This window comes from Zea mays, chromosome 6 (genome assembly GCF_902167145.1).
Source record: "Zea mays cultivar B73 chromosome 6, Zm-B73-REFERENCE-NAM-5.0, whole genome shotgun sequence".
In the NCBI taxonomy this organism is placed as follows: domain Eukaryota; kingdom Viridiplantae; phylum Streptophyta; class Magnoliopsida; order Poales; family Poaceae; genus Zea; species Zea mays.
The window spans coordinates 168,800,002-168,819,178 of record NC_050101.1 but is presented as its reverse complement, the minus strand read 5'-3'; the positions used below and the strand labels follow the sequence as shown (position 1 = coordinate 168,819,178).

Below are 19,177 nucleotides of genomic sequence, written 5' to 3'. Positions count from 1 at the left end.
CCCATCCATAGAAACAACAAAAAACAAAGCATTTCATAAGTATCAAAACATTGGAAAATCAAATGTACAACCATCTCCATAATGAAGGTGGATGTTGGGGCCCTCATTTACTGAAGGTCCTCAAAATGTAAATCTCATCAACCATTAGTAAGCTTGTTTCAGGATTAATGAAGTGAAGCGCCGAAGGATGCCTTCGGCTGGAGGAAACGTGCATGTACCTAAATCAAGAAGACGAAGCCAGAAGCTTCGGATTATTAGTGTATGCATATGATGAACAAGCTAACTGGAATAAAGCAGAGCCCTCATAACTTCTTCAGCAAGGATACAAGAGCAGAAGATAACATTACCCTTAGTTTGCTCGCTAGTACAAATGTATAGGCTCAAGGGCATAATTGTAATTTTGACAAAGTTGTATCTCACACATATAAATAGAGGAACAGTGCTATGCATTAGACACACTCTTTTAGCCAGGAAAGATTGTCTTGATCCGCCTAAGAAGCTGTATTTCTCTTTTACCTTCGCATTATAACTCCAAAGAGCCGAAGGTATCCTTGTAATCCTTTGTTGAATAATAAAAGAAGGAAAGGGGTAACATTCAACAAGGTTGAATTATGTATCACATCTTTATATTACATAACATATAACTTTGATGCTCTTCATCCGTTCTTTGTTGACGCTTAATATCTACATCATTTAATCTATCGTTCTTCCAAGATAGATAGAGTAAAGGATGATCATGAAGGTTAATCTAATTGTGTTGCCTTGTTTTTGATCTTCTGAAGGAATAAAAAACAAGTGACCAACAATGGACCAAATCAACATATTTCTCTCTAAAAATATTAAATACATATTGTATTTCAATTTATATAACCGTATTAACCCAACACAACAAGGTGCACGAAGGGACATGTAACATAACTTATTTCTTGGGTGGTGTGGTGCCATAAAATAACCATAGAACAAAAATTAAATATTAGCTCGCTGGCACATGGATCAGATGAGCTCTTTCAAAATATTATTCCTCATAAGAGGATGATCAGATGCTGAGGGTGGTCTTGTAGGTGGTGTCGGCCTTAAAATTTTCAGGGATGACATCATCGGCGATGCGGTAGCCGCCAGACTTGATGGCAAAGCGGATGCAGAGGGGGTACTTGAGTGGGGCCTTTGTGTCAAGCGTCCAGGTGCCGGCCGGGCCCTCCTTGAGCTCAAAGGAGAAGTCATCGCCACCGTGCTCCTTGATCTCCACTTCGGAGATGGTGGCAATGTTGGGGGTGAGGACCAGGTGGCCAGGCTTGGAGCCTTTGCCGACCTTGAAGGTGAGCGGGGTGGTGCACGAACCAATCACAAAAAACGTAGCCAGTGCCGTTGTGGCGAGCATGATGGAGAACCTAGAGGCCATTGTTGGTGGCGAGCTAGAGAGGTATTGTTTGTGTGCTCTTGTTTCTTTGATGGATGCGTGTGTGTGGGGAGATCAATGTTGCAGTTGGGAACCATATTTATGGACGATGGAGGCAAGGAGCGTACGGCGCACCATAGACATCGCTGGCTAGCGTATTTTTGTTCCTTGAAAAAACTCTGTCCGACTTGTCCACGAACACGTGTACACAATTGCTATAAGTAGGTCGGAGCTCGGTGGTCCTGGTTCTTTTCCTCTCACACAAAAGTTCAAAACAAACACAAGACATGCACTCCTCTCATAACAAAAAAGAGAAGAAAAGCAAAATCATGTGGTCATGATCAGCTCTCTACTTATTTTTAAAAAACCTATAAACAACAAATCACCTTCACTCTAGTTCTACTCTTTTTTCTTTTTCTTAAAAAAAACTAAAAACAATAAATCACCTTCACTCTTGTTCCATTCCCTTTAAAATTCTTTTTTAAAATAAAGTAAACTATAAACAATAAATCACTTCACTATTGTTCCATTCCTTCCGCCTTTTAAAAAACTATAAATAATAATTCACCTTAACTCAAGTTCCACTCCCTTTTTAAATTCTTTTTAAACATAAAGTAAACTATAAAAAATAAATCACCTTCATTCTTGTTCCACTCCCTTTTTAAATTCTTTTTTTAAAAATAAAGTAAGCTATTAAAATCAAATCACCTTCACCCTTGTTTCACTCTCTTTTTAAAATAAAGTACAAATGCAGACACTCAATAACTGCTAGATTCTTGAGATGGACAAGTCATCATTAGAACCCTGGTGGGTAGATTACACCACAAGTGCCCTTACCAGCCGAGCTATGCTTAGTTGCTCACTTATTTTGCTCCTCATGAAGACTATTATATACTGTTTTCGTTCTCCATGTCACAATACCAAGCATTTTTATTGCAATATTTTCACTCATTACTACTAGGGATGGCAATGGGTACCCGAAACCCGAAACCCGATGGGTAAAAACCCTATTAGGGCACGAGTATGGCGGATTTTGATACCCATGGGTATTTTATTGGGTCATTTGTTATGCCCATTGGGTACGGTGGGCGTGGGTATGTTCTCTGTTGCCCCATACCCGCTACGCGATAGAGAACCCGCTAATATATGACACATGGGTCCGGATTTATGTCTCATATAAAATGAATTTGCTCTCTCTATTTGCCCCATACTTCTTTTACTGCTTTGTAGAAGCTTTTACTCTGAGCAACAAGACTGGAATTGGAAGAGAAGGATGCCCTTAAGCTCCAACAGCTTAGAAGTCTTATATATTCAAATATTAAGTATTGTGTATTGAACAATTAGATTTGAAGGCATGATTTTGTCCACAGTTTTGTAGAATCAATGCTATGTTTTGTGTGATTTGAAGGCATGATGTTGCCATTTAATGTTGAATATTGTTGAACCTGTGATAAAATTATGTTGGGTTCGATACATTTGTTATGCTGGTACTTATTTTTGCGATTCAAATGATCATGTCTATCGTAATGTTAATGGGTATGGGTACCCGATGGGTACCCGCTACCCATGGTGGGTATGGGTATGATGTAATTTTGTACCCATGATGGGTAGTGGGTATGGGTATGGGTCAATTTTTTCCTAGTGGGTATGGGTATGGCTTCGTGTGCCCACTGGGTACCTTACCCACTGCCATCCCTAATTACTACCCTAATTAAAAACTTGAAATGAAAATGTCACATCATAATATTTAACAGAGTCATGGTTGGTCATTTCACATCAACTTTTTCTTGGCATCGCTTCTATAATTTGTGTACTTATTGTGATATTGGACAAACATTACAGAATGGAGGCAGTACTCTGCCTCAGATGAAATATACATCGATCTTAGGATGACTCTCATTTCAACCCAAAATAGAAGGCTTAGTCAAATATCATATCTTTCTCCTCCTCCACCATTTTTGCTCTCACATGTTTACGATTAAGGACTTAGGGCTTAGGGTTAGTGTTTAGGATTACTCAAATTGTAGAAGCTTTGTCCTCCTAGGTAGCCAGACGAACTCAACCTTTTCTTATCTAGAACCGCCAATAGTGGAAAGCATACCACCCTTCCATACTGAGTCTGCAACCCAGGGCTTTCTTTAATAGCAGCAATCCTCCAAAGAATCCTTGCATTTTGTTGAAAGGAATTTATTAACCTCCTTGACATGATTTGTACGACTGATGTCTTACATTTCCTGCATTTTTTCTGCTTTCATGCATATTCAAAGAGGAGGCTACTTTTGAGAGGGATTTGCATTTTATGTGCTTATGGGCGGTGCTTGCTGCGTGCACTTATCAACAAGGGGGGTAAATATACACATACACAAATACCTTATTGAGGATGCATTCTGTTATGAGGCTTTCAACACTTCTTCAACGAGAGTTATTTCTTTTAGGGGGTGTTTTAAGATATGTTTTGCTAGTTGGGTTGAGCCTTTGCTTCGTTCTTGAGGGACTAGTATTTCTCTCAGTTTTATGGCGGTCTTTTGCTCTGATTGTTGGTTAGTGTTGTTGAGCCGCTTTTGCCTCTTCTTGAGGGCTAGCCATTTTTTCTTGGTTATATTGAGTTGTTTCCCATATCTTTGGGGACCAAGGTTTGCTCACTCCCAATGACTTGAATTGGCTTTTGTATGGCATTTTTTCATTTGAGTGAGTTCTTCCTTCTTTTCTGCCAATCTTTGTGTTTGTGCGGTCGTGTTGATAATGCACTCATCAAGGAGGATATTGCAAACACAAGGTTGATATATGTCCTTGTGGTTCAATTTGTGATGAGTGATTGTCAACAAATGTAGTGTCTTAGGTTGAGTCTTGTGGACTAACTGGGACATGAGTGTATTTTTGCAACATGTCTCTTGGTCTGTGTGGCGTATGTGTGGAGTCTTGAGATGGTGGTCGATGGTGAAGGTGAAGGACATGTGGGTTCATGATGATAGACCAGAAGCGGCGAATGACGAGCGCTGAGTCTTGACCGAGGGACTAGAGAAGCCGGATGACTAGCTATGGCGGCTGAAACCATGGGACACTAACAAACATAAGGGCATAGAGAAGCAGATCATGTCACCAACACGATTGCGGACTAGCATGGCACATGTCTAGGACTTGGGGGATGAATATGAAGTACTCTACCTGCGGGGGTTTCAGGGGTTGAGCCTCAAAACCACCCAACATGACAGTTCGCGGGTATAACTGAGTTTGGGCCTCAAAACTCGGTGGCACGATTTTGGAGGGAATCAGAGCCAACATGTAGTGTCATCACAGAGGGTGCGTCTAGGTGAAGCAACTTCATGAAGAGTTTGTGACTGTCAGATCAAAAATCCAAGAGTTGATCCATTTTGCTCCTGGCTGAGTGGATAGATAGTTATATCTAGGGGTACTTTAGGAAAGAGGAATAACCCTCTATAAATAGGAGGGGAGATCCAAACCATTCAACCATCTTTCTAGTACCTCTTTTACTTGTAATCTTCATTTCCTTCTCATTTTATTAGGAGATCCTTAGATGATTTAAACCTTTACATCTAAGTTTGTGTGATTTTAAGGAAGTGTGGTTGGAACCACACATTGCCCTTTGGGGTTTTCAATTCATGCCAAATCTGATGGGGTTTGATCATGAGTTGTGTCTTCTCCTCTCTACTACTCTAGTTTGAGTTTTTGAGGAATTTTGCGAATCTGAGTTCTTGGGCTCATTTGGGTTGAATAGAAACGTGTTATGATCTCTTAGGATCATTGCCACCAAGTGGTATAGATTAATTCACCTAGAACATAATTTTCCATTCCCTTGAGCCATTTTTAGAAAACCCCAATCCAAATTCGTATTTTCAGTTCTAAATTTGAATTTTAATTCTTTTTAGTTCAGATTTTGTATGAGCCTTTAAAACTCCTATGCGAAAATGTGTGCAAAATTTCAGCCTAATCGGAGTCCATTTGGATCAATTTTGCATTTTGGAACTTAATTCGGGGCTACTAAAATCAGCCTGAGTAAGCGATACGATTTTAGGTCGTTTCAGACTTTTCACTATTTGTTTTGCAATCCATTTGTTTGGTTGGACTCATGCATACCACAGGAATGTTTCGAAACATGGAACCACAAGTTGGTTGATATGCTTTTGGTTTGATCACTCTCTTCATTTCTATTGAGGTTAAGTGCTCAATTTCTAGTTTTAAAAGATTGTCCTTGCAAACCCATTTATAGCCAATTTGGGCGCTTTCTTGTGATCTCCAGTCATCACCAAGAACATTTAGCCACCAGCAGATGCTTCCACATATCTTATATATCGTTTGGAGTTTTGGGGGGTTAGGTTGTAAAATTAGGAAGCAAGTCAAGACTGCATTTTTATTAGCTCACATTCATCCCTCTTTAGTCGCCTTATTCGATCCTTCACAATGAGGATTTTTTGGGTGCGAATCTAGGTTAAAAGTTTCACAATCATTTCCTTCATGTGCTGCTGACCAACTAGTGTTTGTTCTGTATTGTCGATAGGAGCCTAAGACTAAAGTTTTGTATGCTAAATTGGTGTTGTATTACCCAAACACGTGCGGGCTATTTCCAAGTGATGTTATCTTCTTCATTCGGCTGAAAAATGGACATTCTGAATATGGTTCCGAAGAGATGCAAATTCCTCAATCTGGGTTACGGTAGTGATCTACTGATATTTCCCCTCAAGGTTCTAATCAAGATGTTGGGTGTAAGTTCCTATTGCACTGTTTTGTTTTTCTTCAGTCCAATTGAAATAGAGTCAAGTGCCAGGTTTCTTAGAACCTCACCATCAAGCTAGCTATGGTGATAGGATTTCGCTTTGTTTCCATTTTCATTGGGCATGATTTGGTGGAGACATTGAAGAGGAAGCAGTTCACTTTGCTCGCCGTGTATATTTTTGTGAGGCCCTAATCCAAATCTAGGATCACCCCATTCCATGTCTTCTCGTCCTCTGAACCAAAACCTACCTTGGTCACTCCAAAAGTTAGGTTAGGTTTAAGCAAGTATTTTGTGTCTTCTGTTACTTGTGAACTTTTGGCTTAATGCTTCACAACTTCCCATCAAGGCCTGAGCAGGCAGTCAAAGGCATGACAGGCACCTCCATCTCTATGACTTTGGGCAACAATGCTTCTACACTGTTCAGGCTCTATGCTTGGCTACATTGCGGTTGCGAGACTACGATCAATGGTGATGAGTACTGCGACGAGCATTGGGAGACTATCGACCATCAGCTACTACACCAAGTTCTTGCAGGATAGGTGGTAATTAGATAAAGGATCAGGTGTATAAAAGGTTTGACTCCTTGGTGCTGCTCATTATGTGATTCCTGGTATGGCTACCATCAAGCAATTGTTGTCGAATGCAGTTGCAATGGTCGCACAATTTGTAATCATGTAATACATTTTCGTGCCGGGTTAGCTACGTCACCAGTGCTCTGATCGGTTTGATCCTAATTCATGTGGATTGTGTTGGTTGGCATGAATAGCCTGCCTGGCAAGAGCCACGACGGTCATCTTATATAGCATCATAGAGTACAAGTTTGGTAGGATTACAAGCGTGATTCACGCAATCAATCAAGAGACACAACTTCCTAAACATGAGGATTATATACTCAGAATAGATCAGAGTTTCTATCTTTAACACCCCCTCAATCTGGACGCGTAAAAACTAAGTCAAGATTGTTTCAAAATTGCGTGAACGCTGGTCCAACCAATGGTTTGGTAAATGCATCAGCAAGCTGATCTTTCGTCGAGATCGACCGAATGTCCCATTGATGAGACGCAACCCGTTCCCTAACAAAATGATAATCGACCTCAATGTGTTTAGAACGGCGATGGAAAATAGGATTCACTGATAAATAGGTGGCTCTAAGATTGTCACACCAGAGTGTAGGTGGACAATCCTGCTGTATACCAAGTTCTCGTAATAAAACCTGTATCCATATAAGTTTAGCTGTGGCATCAGCGATTGCCTTGTATTCAGATTCAGCAATGGAACGAGAGACTGTAGATTGTTTTCGAGAGCTCCAAGACACTAGATTCCCACCAAAAAACATAGCATAGCCTCCAGTGCTACGCCTATCATCCGGATTACCAGCCCAGTCAGCATCCGAAAAGGCACTAAGAAGAGAGGAACCGATCTTCATGAAGCATAAACAAAGATCATAGGTGGCGTGCAAATACCGTAGATTACGCTTCACAGCAGCTCAATGCATAGTGGTTGGTGCGACCATATATTGGCAGACCCGATTAATAGAAAAAGAGAGATCCGGTCGTGTCAGAAGAAGATACTGGAGAGCTCCCACAACACTCCTATATCTTGTGGCATCTTCAGGAAATAAGGGGTCGCCTCCATCAAGTGATAATTTATCTGTTGGCAGCATAGGAGTTGGTACGCCTTTGGATGTTGCCATGTTGGTTTTGGCTAGAAGATCTCGAATGTACTTGTGTTGAGACAGAACCAAACGATCAGGATAATGAGCCACCTCAATGCCAAGGAAGTAATGGAGATAACCCAAATCTTTGACTGCAAAATCCTCTTGAAGCTGGAGCAACAATTTTTTAGTAGCCGTTGGAGAAGAACTGATAATTATGATGTCATCAACATAGATCAACATATAAATATGAAGATTGGCCTTATTGAAAATAAATAGAGAGACATCAGCTTTGGAAGCTGTGAATCCGAACTCAATAAGTTTGGAGCTTAGACGCGAAACCACGCACGTGGTGCTTGCTTAAGGCCATATAAAGACTTATCCACTTTGCAAAGATAATTGGGATATTTAGCATCAATGAACCCTGGAGGTTGCCGCATGTAGACATCTTCATTCAATACTCCATGAAGAAAAGCATTTTTGATGTCAATTTGTCGTATGTTCTAACCACGAGAGACTGCAAGAGAAAGAAGCAATCTGATAGTAGTTGGTTTGACAACCGGGCTGAAAGTATCAGCATAATCAACACCATATTGCTGCTTGAAACCTTTTGCCACTAAGCGGGCTTTATGACGCTCAATGGAGCCATCAGAATGATGCTTCAACTTGAACACCCATTTACAGTCAATCACATTGAGACCATCGACCGGAGGTACCAGATGCCAGGTATTATTTTGAATCAGCGCCTGAAATTCTTCTTGCATGGCTTGGCGCCAAAGCGGATCAGAAAGAGCAGTGATATGTGAAGTTGGTTCGTTAGATACCTTGACTGCCATCTCGGTTGATGCAGGACAACTAGAGGCTGCTAAGACCGGAACTGGCGCCAAAGAAGTGTCCGGTGCAGTAGTAGCAGGTGCATGACCCGTAGAGTCCAGGGGCAGAATGATGGGCGCATCATTAACGGGTGGTGTTGCCAATGGTGATGGGACCTCAGCATGCACTGGCGACGATCCCAAAGGTGCTCTGGAGACAGATTCCACCATATGTTCTGCATTCAAGTGGTTAACAAACACATGAGGTAATTGCATAAAGCCATGCTGCACATTAGAACTGCCATCATTTAAATGCATATTGCGTAATGATGAATTAGTTTGAGTATCAGGTGATGAAGTAGCGCCTGGGGAGAGATGTGCAAAGGGAAAAACATGCTCGTAAAAAATGACATCTCTAGAAATATAGACTCGACTAGAATCATGATCGAAACACTTGTATCCTTTATGCAAGGAACTATAGCCGATGAAAACACATTGTTTTGAGCGGAAGGAGAGTTTTCGTTTTTGGTATGGGCGGAGGTTAGGCCAACATGCACAACCAAACACTCGGAGCAAAGAATAATTAGGTGATTTTTGAAACAGGCGTTCTAGAGGGCTGGTATTATCTATAACACGTGTGGGAATGCGGTTGTTAGGGGCCTGCTTCGTCGCCGAAGGTCCCATAAGAAGAAACACCTTCGGAAGACTGGTACAAAACCGAAGCTATCAATCAAAGGGCTTCAGAGTACATTTCCAAATGCACCGACTTAAAGATGAAATGACCAATCGGCCCATGATAGCTTGTATTATGATTGTAAACCTTTGTAAAGGACATGAATGTAATTTCTCACAGGCTGCGTCCTGTGCCTATAAATAGATGAACAGTACCCCTGTACTGTTCATGCTATCTTGTATTGGCTCATGTGCAACGCTTGGATTTTTTGCCTTCTGTCAAGCCGAAGGTATAAATGTGATTAAATTTTGTATTTAAATACTTGAATTTGTATAATGAAGATACGTGAATAATGCTATATGATTGTTCATGTTATCTTTCATGTTTCATATGCTTTGTCTTTCATTATCACTTATCATGATGATGAAGGTACGTCCTTCATGACCTTCGTCCGAAGATCGTTATATCCTAAGGGAAATAATGCTTCGAAGGACGAAGGATATTAACCTTTAACATTGTGTTGCCTTGTTCTTGATTCATAGCATTTGAGAACAAGTCCCCAACATTGGCGCCCACCTCCGGTGAACTCACTTCCACTTTTGAGCTGATGGCTTCATTCAAAACCCAAGCTGAAACGACTTCGGCTACGAAGCTGGTGCTCCCGATAACAGGCGGTTCATGTTCAGAACCGGCCAACAAGAAGCAAAAGATGGAGGTTCAGAGAAGAGTGCAGCATGTTGGGGTGCAGGGACCCTTCATCAAGTCAAAATGGTCCCACATACCAATCACCTTCTCCCAGGAGGACCTTCAGCTCAAGGATTACCCTCATAATGATGCTATGGTTATCTCTTGTGTTATCAAGGGATTTCTGGTCCACAATGTTCTGGTTGATACAGGCAGTGCAGCGGATATCATATTTGCTAAGGCCTTCAGACAGATGCAAGAGCCAGAGGACAAGATTCATGATGCTACACACCCTATTTGTGGCTTCGGAGGAAGGCAGATCGTAGCACTTGGCAAGATCATAATGCTAGTGACCTTCGGATTTGTCCACAACACAAGGACCGAACATGTTGTGTTTGATATTGTTGATATGGAGTACCCCTACAATGCAATCATTGGTCGTGGGACACTTAATGCTTTTGAAGCAATTCTTCATCCAGCATACCTATGCATGAAGATACCTTCGGAACAAGGGCCTATTGCAATTCATGGAAGTCAGGAAGCTGCCAGAAAGGCTAAGGGAAATTGGACAGACTCAAAAGCCATCCACAATATAGATGGAGCTAAATCTTATGAGCAGTACAAGTACAGAAGAGAGAAGGCTGCTTCGGCTGATCAGTAGAAGCCCATGCTTCTATGTGAAGACATAACAGAGCAGAAGGTACTGCTGGGGTCTCAATTATCTGAAGAGCAGGAAAAAACTTTGATAAGGTTTTTATTCAACAACAAAGATGTTTTCGCATGGTCAGCCAATGATCTCTGTGGTGTCAACAGGGATGTCATTGAACATTCACTCAATGTCGATCATCCTTCAGGCCTAGAAAGCAAAGGCTTCGGAAAATGTCTGATGATAAAGCCAAAGGTGCTCGGAATGAAGTAAAAAGACTTCTCAGTGCTGGTGTCATCAGAGAAGTGAAATATACAGAGTGGTTAGCCAATACTGTTATGGTGAAGAAGGCCAATGGCAAATGGAGAATGTGTATTGATTTCACGGATCTTAACAAGGCATGTCCGAAGGACGAATTTCCATTACCAAGGATAGACTCTCTTGTGGATGCAGCAGCTTCGTTAGAACTTATGAGTCTTCTGGATTGCTACTCAGGATATCATCAAATTTGGATGAAGAAGGAGGATGAGCCGAAGACTAGCTTCATAACCCCTAGTGGAACCTATTGCTATCTTCGGATGCGTGAGGGGCTCAAAAATGCTGGAGGCAGTTTCAACAGGATGATAGCCAAGGTCCTTCATTCCTAGATAGGCAGAAATGTGCTAACATACGTTGATGATATCATAGTAAAAAGCACGAAGCAAGAAAATCATATCACTGATCTGCAAGAAACATTTGCTAATTTCAGACAAGCTGGCCTGAAATTAAATCCTGAAAAGTGTGTCTTTGGAGTGAAGAAGGGCAAGTTCCTTGGCTGTCTGGTTTCGATGAAGGGGATTGAAGCTAACCCAAGCAAGATCGAAGCTATCCTTCGAATGGAACCACCGAGCACAAAGAAGGGGGCCCAGCGGTTGGCAGGAAGATTGGCTTTGTTGAATAGATTTATATCTAGATCAGCAGAAAGAAACTTGCCATTCTTTGAAATACTGAAGTCAGCCGTAGTCTTTCAATGGGCCCCAGCTCAACAGAAAGCCATTGAAGAGCTGAAGCAATACTTTATTGATATAACAACATTAACTCCACCTGCGCCAGGGGCTCCGTTACTATTATATGTGGCAGCTTCGCACTCTGCAGTGAGTGCGGCGCTTGTGCGGGAGAAATTGGAAGGACAAATAAAAAAGCAAGCCCCAGTATACTTTGTCTCCGAAGTTTTAAGCTTCTCAAAGAAAAATTATACAGAATTGGAGAAAGTGTTGTATGCTGTCTTAATGGCCTCCAGGAAGCTTCAGCATTATTTTCAAGCATTCCATATAATTGTTCCTTCGTCATAGCCTCTGAAGGACATCATGAGGAACAGAGAAGCTACTGGAAGGATTGTAAAGTGGGCTGCAGAACTCAACGAATTCAGCATTGATTATGTGCATAGATCCTCGATTCAGTCCCAGGCGCTAGCATACTTTATCGCTGACTGGACGCCAGGGGCTCAGGAAGAAGAAGCAAATAAAGATGCTGAAGCTTGGATGATGTTCTGCGACGGTTCTTGGGGAACCTTCGGGGTAGGTGCGGCTGCTGTCTTAGTTGCACCTTCCAAAGTCAGAACATGCTATGCAATAAAGCTTGACTTCAGCTACACAAATAATATTCCAAAGTCAGTCTCCCTTGCTTTCTCTGCCCAACGAGCCCTCGCCCTCTAGCTCTTCCTGCTAGCGTCGTCTCCGTCCCGTGCTCTCCTATTCATCGTCGATCTCAGCCATCTCAGGAGCACCCGCTCACTCCAAGACGCCCGCGCAAAGAAATCCCCCACGATCTCTATCCAAACTGCTCACTCCCTCCACGATCTCCCCTCTAGCTCATGACCCCTCCGCCCACCCCACCCCCGCCTTCCACGCCCACGGCCGCAAAAAGCCAACAACCCACACTCGGCCCCGCTACCCCGATCCGTCGCCATAAATCCGCTACTTCCTCCTCGAGTCCTGCTTGATCACCCCATGCTCGAACGGTCGACCGGACGGAAGGGCAGCCCCGACCGTGACCACAGCACGATGTGCGACGAGTGAGGGCGGTGGCGGGGGTTGCGACCAACGACGGAGAGCCACACAAAGAAGTCCGTCGGTGATGTTTTCCTCAAGGTTCGCTCGCTCATTCCTTCCTTCCTTGTGCTATTGGTGTGTGATCCTAGCTAGCGCTCTCTTGATTTCATCCTTATCCACGTGAATCCTGGATCACCCTGCATGCAGATCGGATTACTGGAAGGCCAGATCAGCTGCTCGCATTCACTAGTGCATGGTGTGGGAGCTGAGAGCTCCGTTCCTATGGTCGGGCCCCACCTCTCTTGGGCCCTTGTGCAGATACGCAGAGGTAGTGTCCCCTAATTTGTTTGTCATGTCCCCTAATTTGTTTGTCAGAGCTACTTGAGGATATCAATGAGGTATGGCTCCGCTGGTTCATCAGTATTCAGTAATTACAAGGCATTATGAGTTAGCATGCTCCCTCCTGCTAAGCTAGCTGAATGTGGTTATCAGGTCTCAATAAGTATCCATTTTTAAAAGTATAAATTGTTATAGCCATACATGCAAGTCTTTATTTTGGAAATAACCAAAGGTTCTGAACCTGCATTGTGCTAACTCGTCAATCATTCCTGAAATGCGATTCCTTTTTTTCATTCAGAGTTTGGTTGGACAAATTAAGATGGATTGAGATCTTAGTTGTTAAGGTAGAAGCAAAAGCACCACCACTGAATCCTGTACTTTAAACGATGATAGCAGCAGTTGCGGTCTTCGATATCTTAGTGTGTTACTTGGTGATAGCAGCAGCTGCGATCTCCAATATTCTAGGGCATGTTTGCCTCCCTCTTCTAAACCTAGAGATCTAAAAGCTTTAGAATGTTTTAGCTTTCTTTTGATGTCCAAATCTCTAATGTAAGGTGGGCTAAAGGTTAAAGCCAACTTTAGACCACCTGATGCATATAAGGAAGAAGGGTCCACATGCACCATTCTCTGTGGCATAGCAAAATCGAGCTCGATGTCCTTGAAGATTGATCGAGATAATATTAGTCAATACTGAATTTAATTTTAATGACAAGTTTGTAATGGGTAGGATAATAAGGGATATGTTACAGGTTGTTGGTTTCTTGGATGAATATGCTGCTGCATAGGGTTAGGCCTGAAAGGAGAAACATAACATAATTGGTTTTTGTAGCTCTCCTCCCCTCATCTCTCCATGGGATTGGAATATATATAACTTTGTGAGTTTATATGGAAAGCAATAGATATTGTTTATTTCCTCTCTTCTCTTCTCTTTTCTTCTCTCCTCTCCTCTCCTCTCCTCTCTAGGCCATATTACTGCTTTTAAACTAAGGCGACACTGCTAGAGGCACTATTATATGTCAAGTTCATATATTAAGAATTTGAACTCTAGCCTATTGATGATGATAATTGTTCATTGTCTGAAATTCCTCTATTTGACCTCTATATATGTCTGAAATTCCTAAACAACATTATGTCCATGTTTGTGTGTAATATTTTTTGGTCATTATGTCATGAGTTTGTGTTAATAATCTGAATACTAAAGCATGTGGTAGGCACCATTATGTCTAAAATTCCTATACACATTGCTTATGATTGTTTGAGGATTACACCTGTCTTGAGTTTTTATATTAATAATCTGAATAGTAAGGTTCGTTGTACCTTGTAACACCTGAGTTTAGTTGTTGGCTCTGAACTCTGAAAAAATATTTTTTTACCAAATACAACATCAGATGTAATTTTACTACTATGATTAAGTTGTATCACATATTCACAGTAGTATTATTGTGTTCTTGAAGCAAGTCAATTACAGTGAGCTTTTAGTCATGAATTTGCAGTAGTTTGGTTCATCTATTCTTTGGTTATGCGTCTTCATGGATCTTTTCTTTGTATTCTATCCAATGTTCCTTTCTAATTTGATTTTATATGTTTATGCAACCAAAGTTGTCTTAAACTTATTGTATTTTAGTTTGTTAGAAATTTTTATATAGTTACAGAGCTGTTAATATTGTTTCCTCATGCTACCTGGTGTCTCAGAAACATTTGTCGTGGAGAACACAACTTTGAACATGTACGGAGGTTTTCTCTCTCTAAGGGTCAAGTTGCTTAAAGATAGAGCAGCATACCATGTATTATTTGGACAGGCTAATGAGGTATGTTTTTATGACAATGTCCAACTAGCATCATAAATAATAAGTGTTTCTTGCTTGAATTGATATGGAAAAATTGAAACTCGTGTATTTTTTTGTTTGTATTTTTTTGATTGTAGATGGCCTCTAAAATGAAATATTTGTCCATGGTACCTTGTTCCTCATAGGTTTTTTCCTTGTATTTTGTTTTTAAAACATTGGTTTCAGTATTTTCTTAGAAGTTTGTGAGTCATCTTCCATTTTCTAACAATATAATGGTCTGATGCTATTTGGATGGTTCTTCTGCACCTAGCATGACGGGTTGAGAAATACGTTAATTCTGTGGAACCTTAATTTGCTCGTAATCCAGTTGTGTCAACATTAGATGGCATCTTTTTCACAGGAGCAACTTGCCATGATAGCAATTTGATCTTGTAGTACCAGGAGTTCATCTAACTTCAATTGTTTAATTCAATGTATGCTTTAAGGAGCTCATGGAAGGTGTAAGTCTTACTGTAAGAAGAGAAGGTGTGCATGTTAAGACCCAAATATAGCATGTTGATTACATAGCACGGGGGTCAAAACTTGAGATACAGTTGATATCCTGGTTCAGAGTATGAGTTCAAGATTTCGCATCAGTTGAGCAATGGCATGTATGTTTCTGGTCGACCTGAGCAACCTAAGGACAGGAGTAACAAAAGTGTTTGATCTGTTCTTATTTTCTTCCTTCAAACTATTCAGGTGTGGTGTCTTTAGTCATCCTATATATTAATTTTATTTCACTATCATAAGTTACACTACCCTTAAAAGGATTATTCGAGTTTCCACTTTCACTTGACATCCCATTTCCATTGCATTGCCGCATGGCCAAAAGGATCGCATTCTTAAAGACGAGGAGTCAAATAATCCACCTGTGATCAACAAGCAGCTAAATGACAGAAAACAATTCATGATTGGTAATTCCAGTAGCCTGATTGTATTTCACCCTACACATTTTTGTAATGTTTCTTGTGCACTGTACAGATCAAAGAGTTGAATTCCTACGTCGCCTTGAGGAAAACGCAAGTGCACTGTACAGAAAACAGTTCTTGAAATAGAAAGTTCTATGCTTTTTTAATCTTAATTACAAAGATGCATACTACTAAAATTAAGAAACTTCTAATTTAAATTGTTATACCTCCACATTTGTTCCACTTGGTACTTATTGTAAATTTTAAGGCTAATTCAAAAGTTTTTTTTGCAGATACCAAAGTAGCCTTGGTAACAACAATAAGAGGGTTGGGCTTTTTGATATGGGTGATGGAAGTAGTGAGCCTGCTGCTGAGGACAACAATCAAATGCATCAGGTGAAATTAGTTTCTAACTTCATCACAAGCTCACGATTGATAATCTTATATTGGTCTATAAAACTTCAAGTATGTCAAAGCTAATATCCTTGACATTAACTTATGATATTTTAAAACATTAGAGCTACTACTGCTAGGCTGCACTGATTGCCTTCTGCCTTGCTTCTTGCCTTGAGTTGATAAGCCATGATATATCACACAAAAGTAGTTGTAGAAGATCAACACAAAGTAATATAAAAGCAAAATAAGACAATAAATTGGGCCACGATGCTATTATCGTTGCTCCTTCTGCCTTGTGAGTTCTTTGTGTAATGTTACTATCATTTTATATTATGAAGGAAAAATATATTTTTTTGCCTTGAAAGCTAAAGTTATATGGGATGTTTTGGTACCGAGAGGCCCTCCTTGCTCTAGAGATGATTGTAAGGCAGTACACGATTGTGGTTAGGAAACCCCGAACATTGGAAGGCTCAATTCTATCATAGTATCATTCAAAATGGTCTAGATAACAGAGCAATAAACACCCTCCTCGAGGCTTCACTGCTTCAGAGTTTGAGTTTGCCATCCGTAGTTCTTCTAAACCAAGACAAATACTCTCTCCGTCCCAAAATATTAGTCATTGTAGCTCTTGTTTTTTATGTCTATATTCAAAAGGATGATGATGAATCTAGACACATATATGAAACACATACATTAATTATTGTATTAATTCATTTAAAGGTAAAACAAATTTTAATTTTTGACAGAGTCAGTATAACTATTTTGCCCAGTAGAGGTGAATGGGGATCATGTTTCTGTCTATGTGCAGAGTGGCTACTAACCTTGACTGGACTCATAACAAAATTTAACACATTTAGGCCTAACAATTTGTCAAGTATTTCACTCTTTAGTCCTGATGCCAACTCCTGGTAATAGACGATGTGATGTGCAGATTTCACGGTGGTGATATGTGCTAAGCATGGAAACAGAATCGTTCTCACATGTATAGTTGCTCTAAGTGATGGCAAAATATTAACACTTGTGGAGTTTTTTCTGTGCCAGACATGGAGTCCCTTGGAAAAATCGAATGGTTTGGGATAGAATATATGCATCTTTGAATATGTCACTCTTTATTACCATTTTTCCTGTGCCAGACTTGTGTTTGCCTGTTGCTTGTCTGTCTAATGTTGCAGGTCCATCATAGGTTTTCTTCTGCATATGATAGTACAACTCTGCTATATGAGATCCTGAAGTCTATTAAATGGGCAAGAAAAACATATGGAAATCTACCTGTAAATGTTGTGGGACACTCCATTGGAGGGGATCTAGCTTCATTTTGTGCCCTTGGTCTATTTGTAAGTATTTTTAATGTACTTGATTTATTATACCAAATTTCAATATATGCTCTACAAATAACATGTACTTGTTTTGTGATACCATCGCATGTATTGTTAATATATCAGATGGTTGGCTTCATTGATATCTCTACATTTTTTACATGTTAAATTTGGATCATAGGACGTTGGGCACATGACTTTTGGACAGCCTCGGATAGGCAATCCTGCTTTTGTTGTATGCCTTGGCGAACAAGTCCCAAGAACAATCCATGTGACCCATCAGAACGATATTGTGCCGCAATTACCACCGTACTATTATTACCTAAGTGAATGGACATACCAACACTTCGCTAGAGAGCTATGTATTTGGTTATAGTCGAAAAGAATTTATAGAGATGCATACTTTTCCTAGATTAGCGTCCATCCATTTCTTCTGTATTTATTTATCTTTAGGTTTGACTTCATGAGAGCATAGATGGAAATGTAGTTGCCAGAAATGAGATTGTATGTGATGATTCTGGTGAGGACCCGACCTATAGCAGGTACATATCAGTCTATCTATTTTGGACATTTATTTCCTATGTGTGTTTCATATTATTTGTGTTTTCTTGAAAAAGCGGGTCTATGGGATGAGCGTAGCAGATCATCTTGAGTACTACAGTGTCACACTACATGCTGATTCAAGGGGAATCTGTCAGTTCGTGATTGGTACAGCCAACCAAGTATACAACTACATTCGTGAAGTTGATGGATCCATCATCTTGTTAAGATATATATGCAAGAATCACGAGCTCTAAAATCAATGTGACTTTGTATGCCACGAAATGCACCCTTGTACAATATTTTTATTTTCAATTTGTGTACAGCTCATGAAATACTGTTGTGTACAGCTCATGAAATACTGGGCTCTCCAGAGGGTAAGGACTAAGGAGAGACTCACCTTTTTAAATGTACCCCTTTGACCAAGTGACATTCGATACATGTAAGCTCCATAAGATTGCCGCACAATTCAATTTGTGTATATCAATAACACTGTGTATTACCAAGTTATGCAAGTATTAGGTGGTACTCCTTGTTTGGCCATTCCATCATTTTGTTGCTACATGAGGCATTTCAAGATTTTTTTACAGAATTACACCTTAGCTTTACCTTCATTTCATGTATGTGTTTGCTTGTTCATATCAAAGAATGCAGCCCCTTGCAAACCTTCATTCATGCTATTCTGAACCTGAAGATCATGATTCAACAGAGCGTGATCCCTCCAATACAGAGTGCCTGCTCTTAGCCGGAGGAATCAGATCCTGCTGTCATAGTGTCATGCGACGAAGTGACGCCGTGTTGTTGTCGACACTTTTGCTTTCTGTATGGACTCGTGTATTTACAATCGGAGTCAAAGGTCTCAACTCTCAATTTACATACATGGACAACATTCAACTCTACTCATTTAACTTTAAATTTTGTGTCGTGTGTATATCTGATCCCTCCGCTGCCGCAAGGCGAGCGGCTCGGTGACCGCGCGCCGCCACTCCACCACTGGCCCTCGGAGATTGCTCCCTCCCCGAGACTGTCCCCTCCACCTCACGCGGCACCTAGACGAGCGACCTCACGCCATAGGGCCAGCGCACTCGACCGCGACCCGAGTTTCGCTTCGATGCTATCCCGGATGGCTAGCAGATGTCGTCCTACATCTCATAGTAGTATAACACTCATTTGTATATAAGTTATTGTGATATTATATGTTCTCATTGCAACGCACGAGCCTCAT

General features: G+C 40.8%; 1 protein-coding gene and 1 pseudogene across 1 annotated transcript; one reads left to right on the top strand and one right to left on the bottom strand.

The window, feature by feature from the left end:
• Positions 1-314: 314 nt before the first annotated feature.
• LOC100216880 (pollen allergen Phl p 2) lies at positions 315-1,446 on the bottom strand. Its single transcript, NM_001143267.1, has one exon. The coding sequence runs from the start codon at positions 1,397-1,399 to the stop codon at positions 1,037-1,039; it is 363 nt and encodes a 120-aa protein (NP_001136739.1). The 5' UTR covers positions 1,400-1,446; the 3' UTR covers positions 315-1,036.
• Positions 1,447-17,054: 15,608 nt separating this feature from the next.
• On the top strand, positions 17,055-18,220 carry LOC103631591 (lipase-like; annotated as a pseudogene).
• Positions 18,221-19,177: the final 957 nt, after the last annotated feature.

Excerpts from the sequence above, each read along its gene's own strand:
- LOC100216880 (NM_001143267.1), bottom strand. The coding sequence starts at position 1,399 with ATGGCCTCTAGGTTCTCCATCATGCTCGCCACAACGGCACTGGCTACG.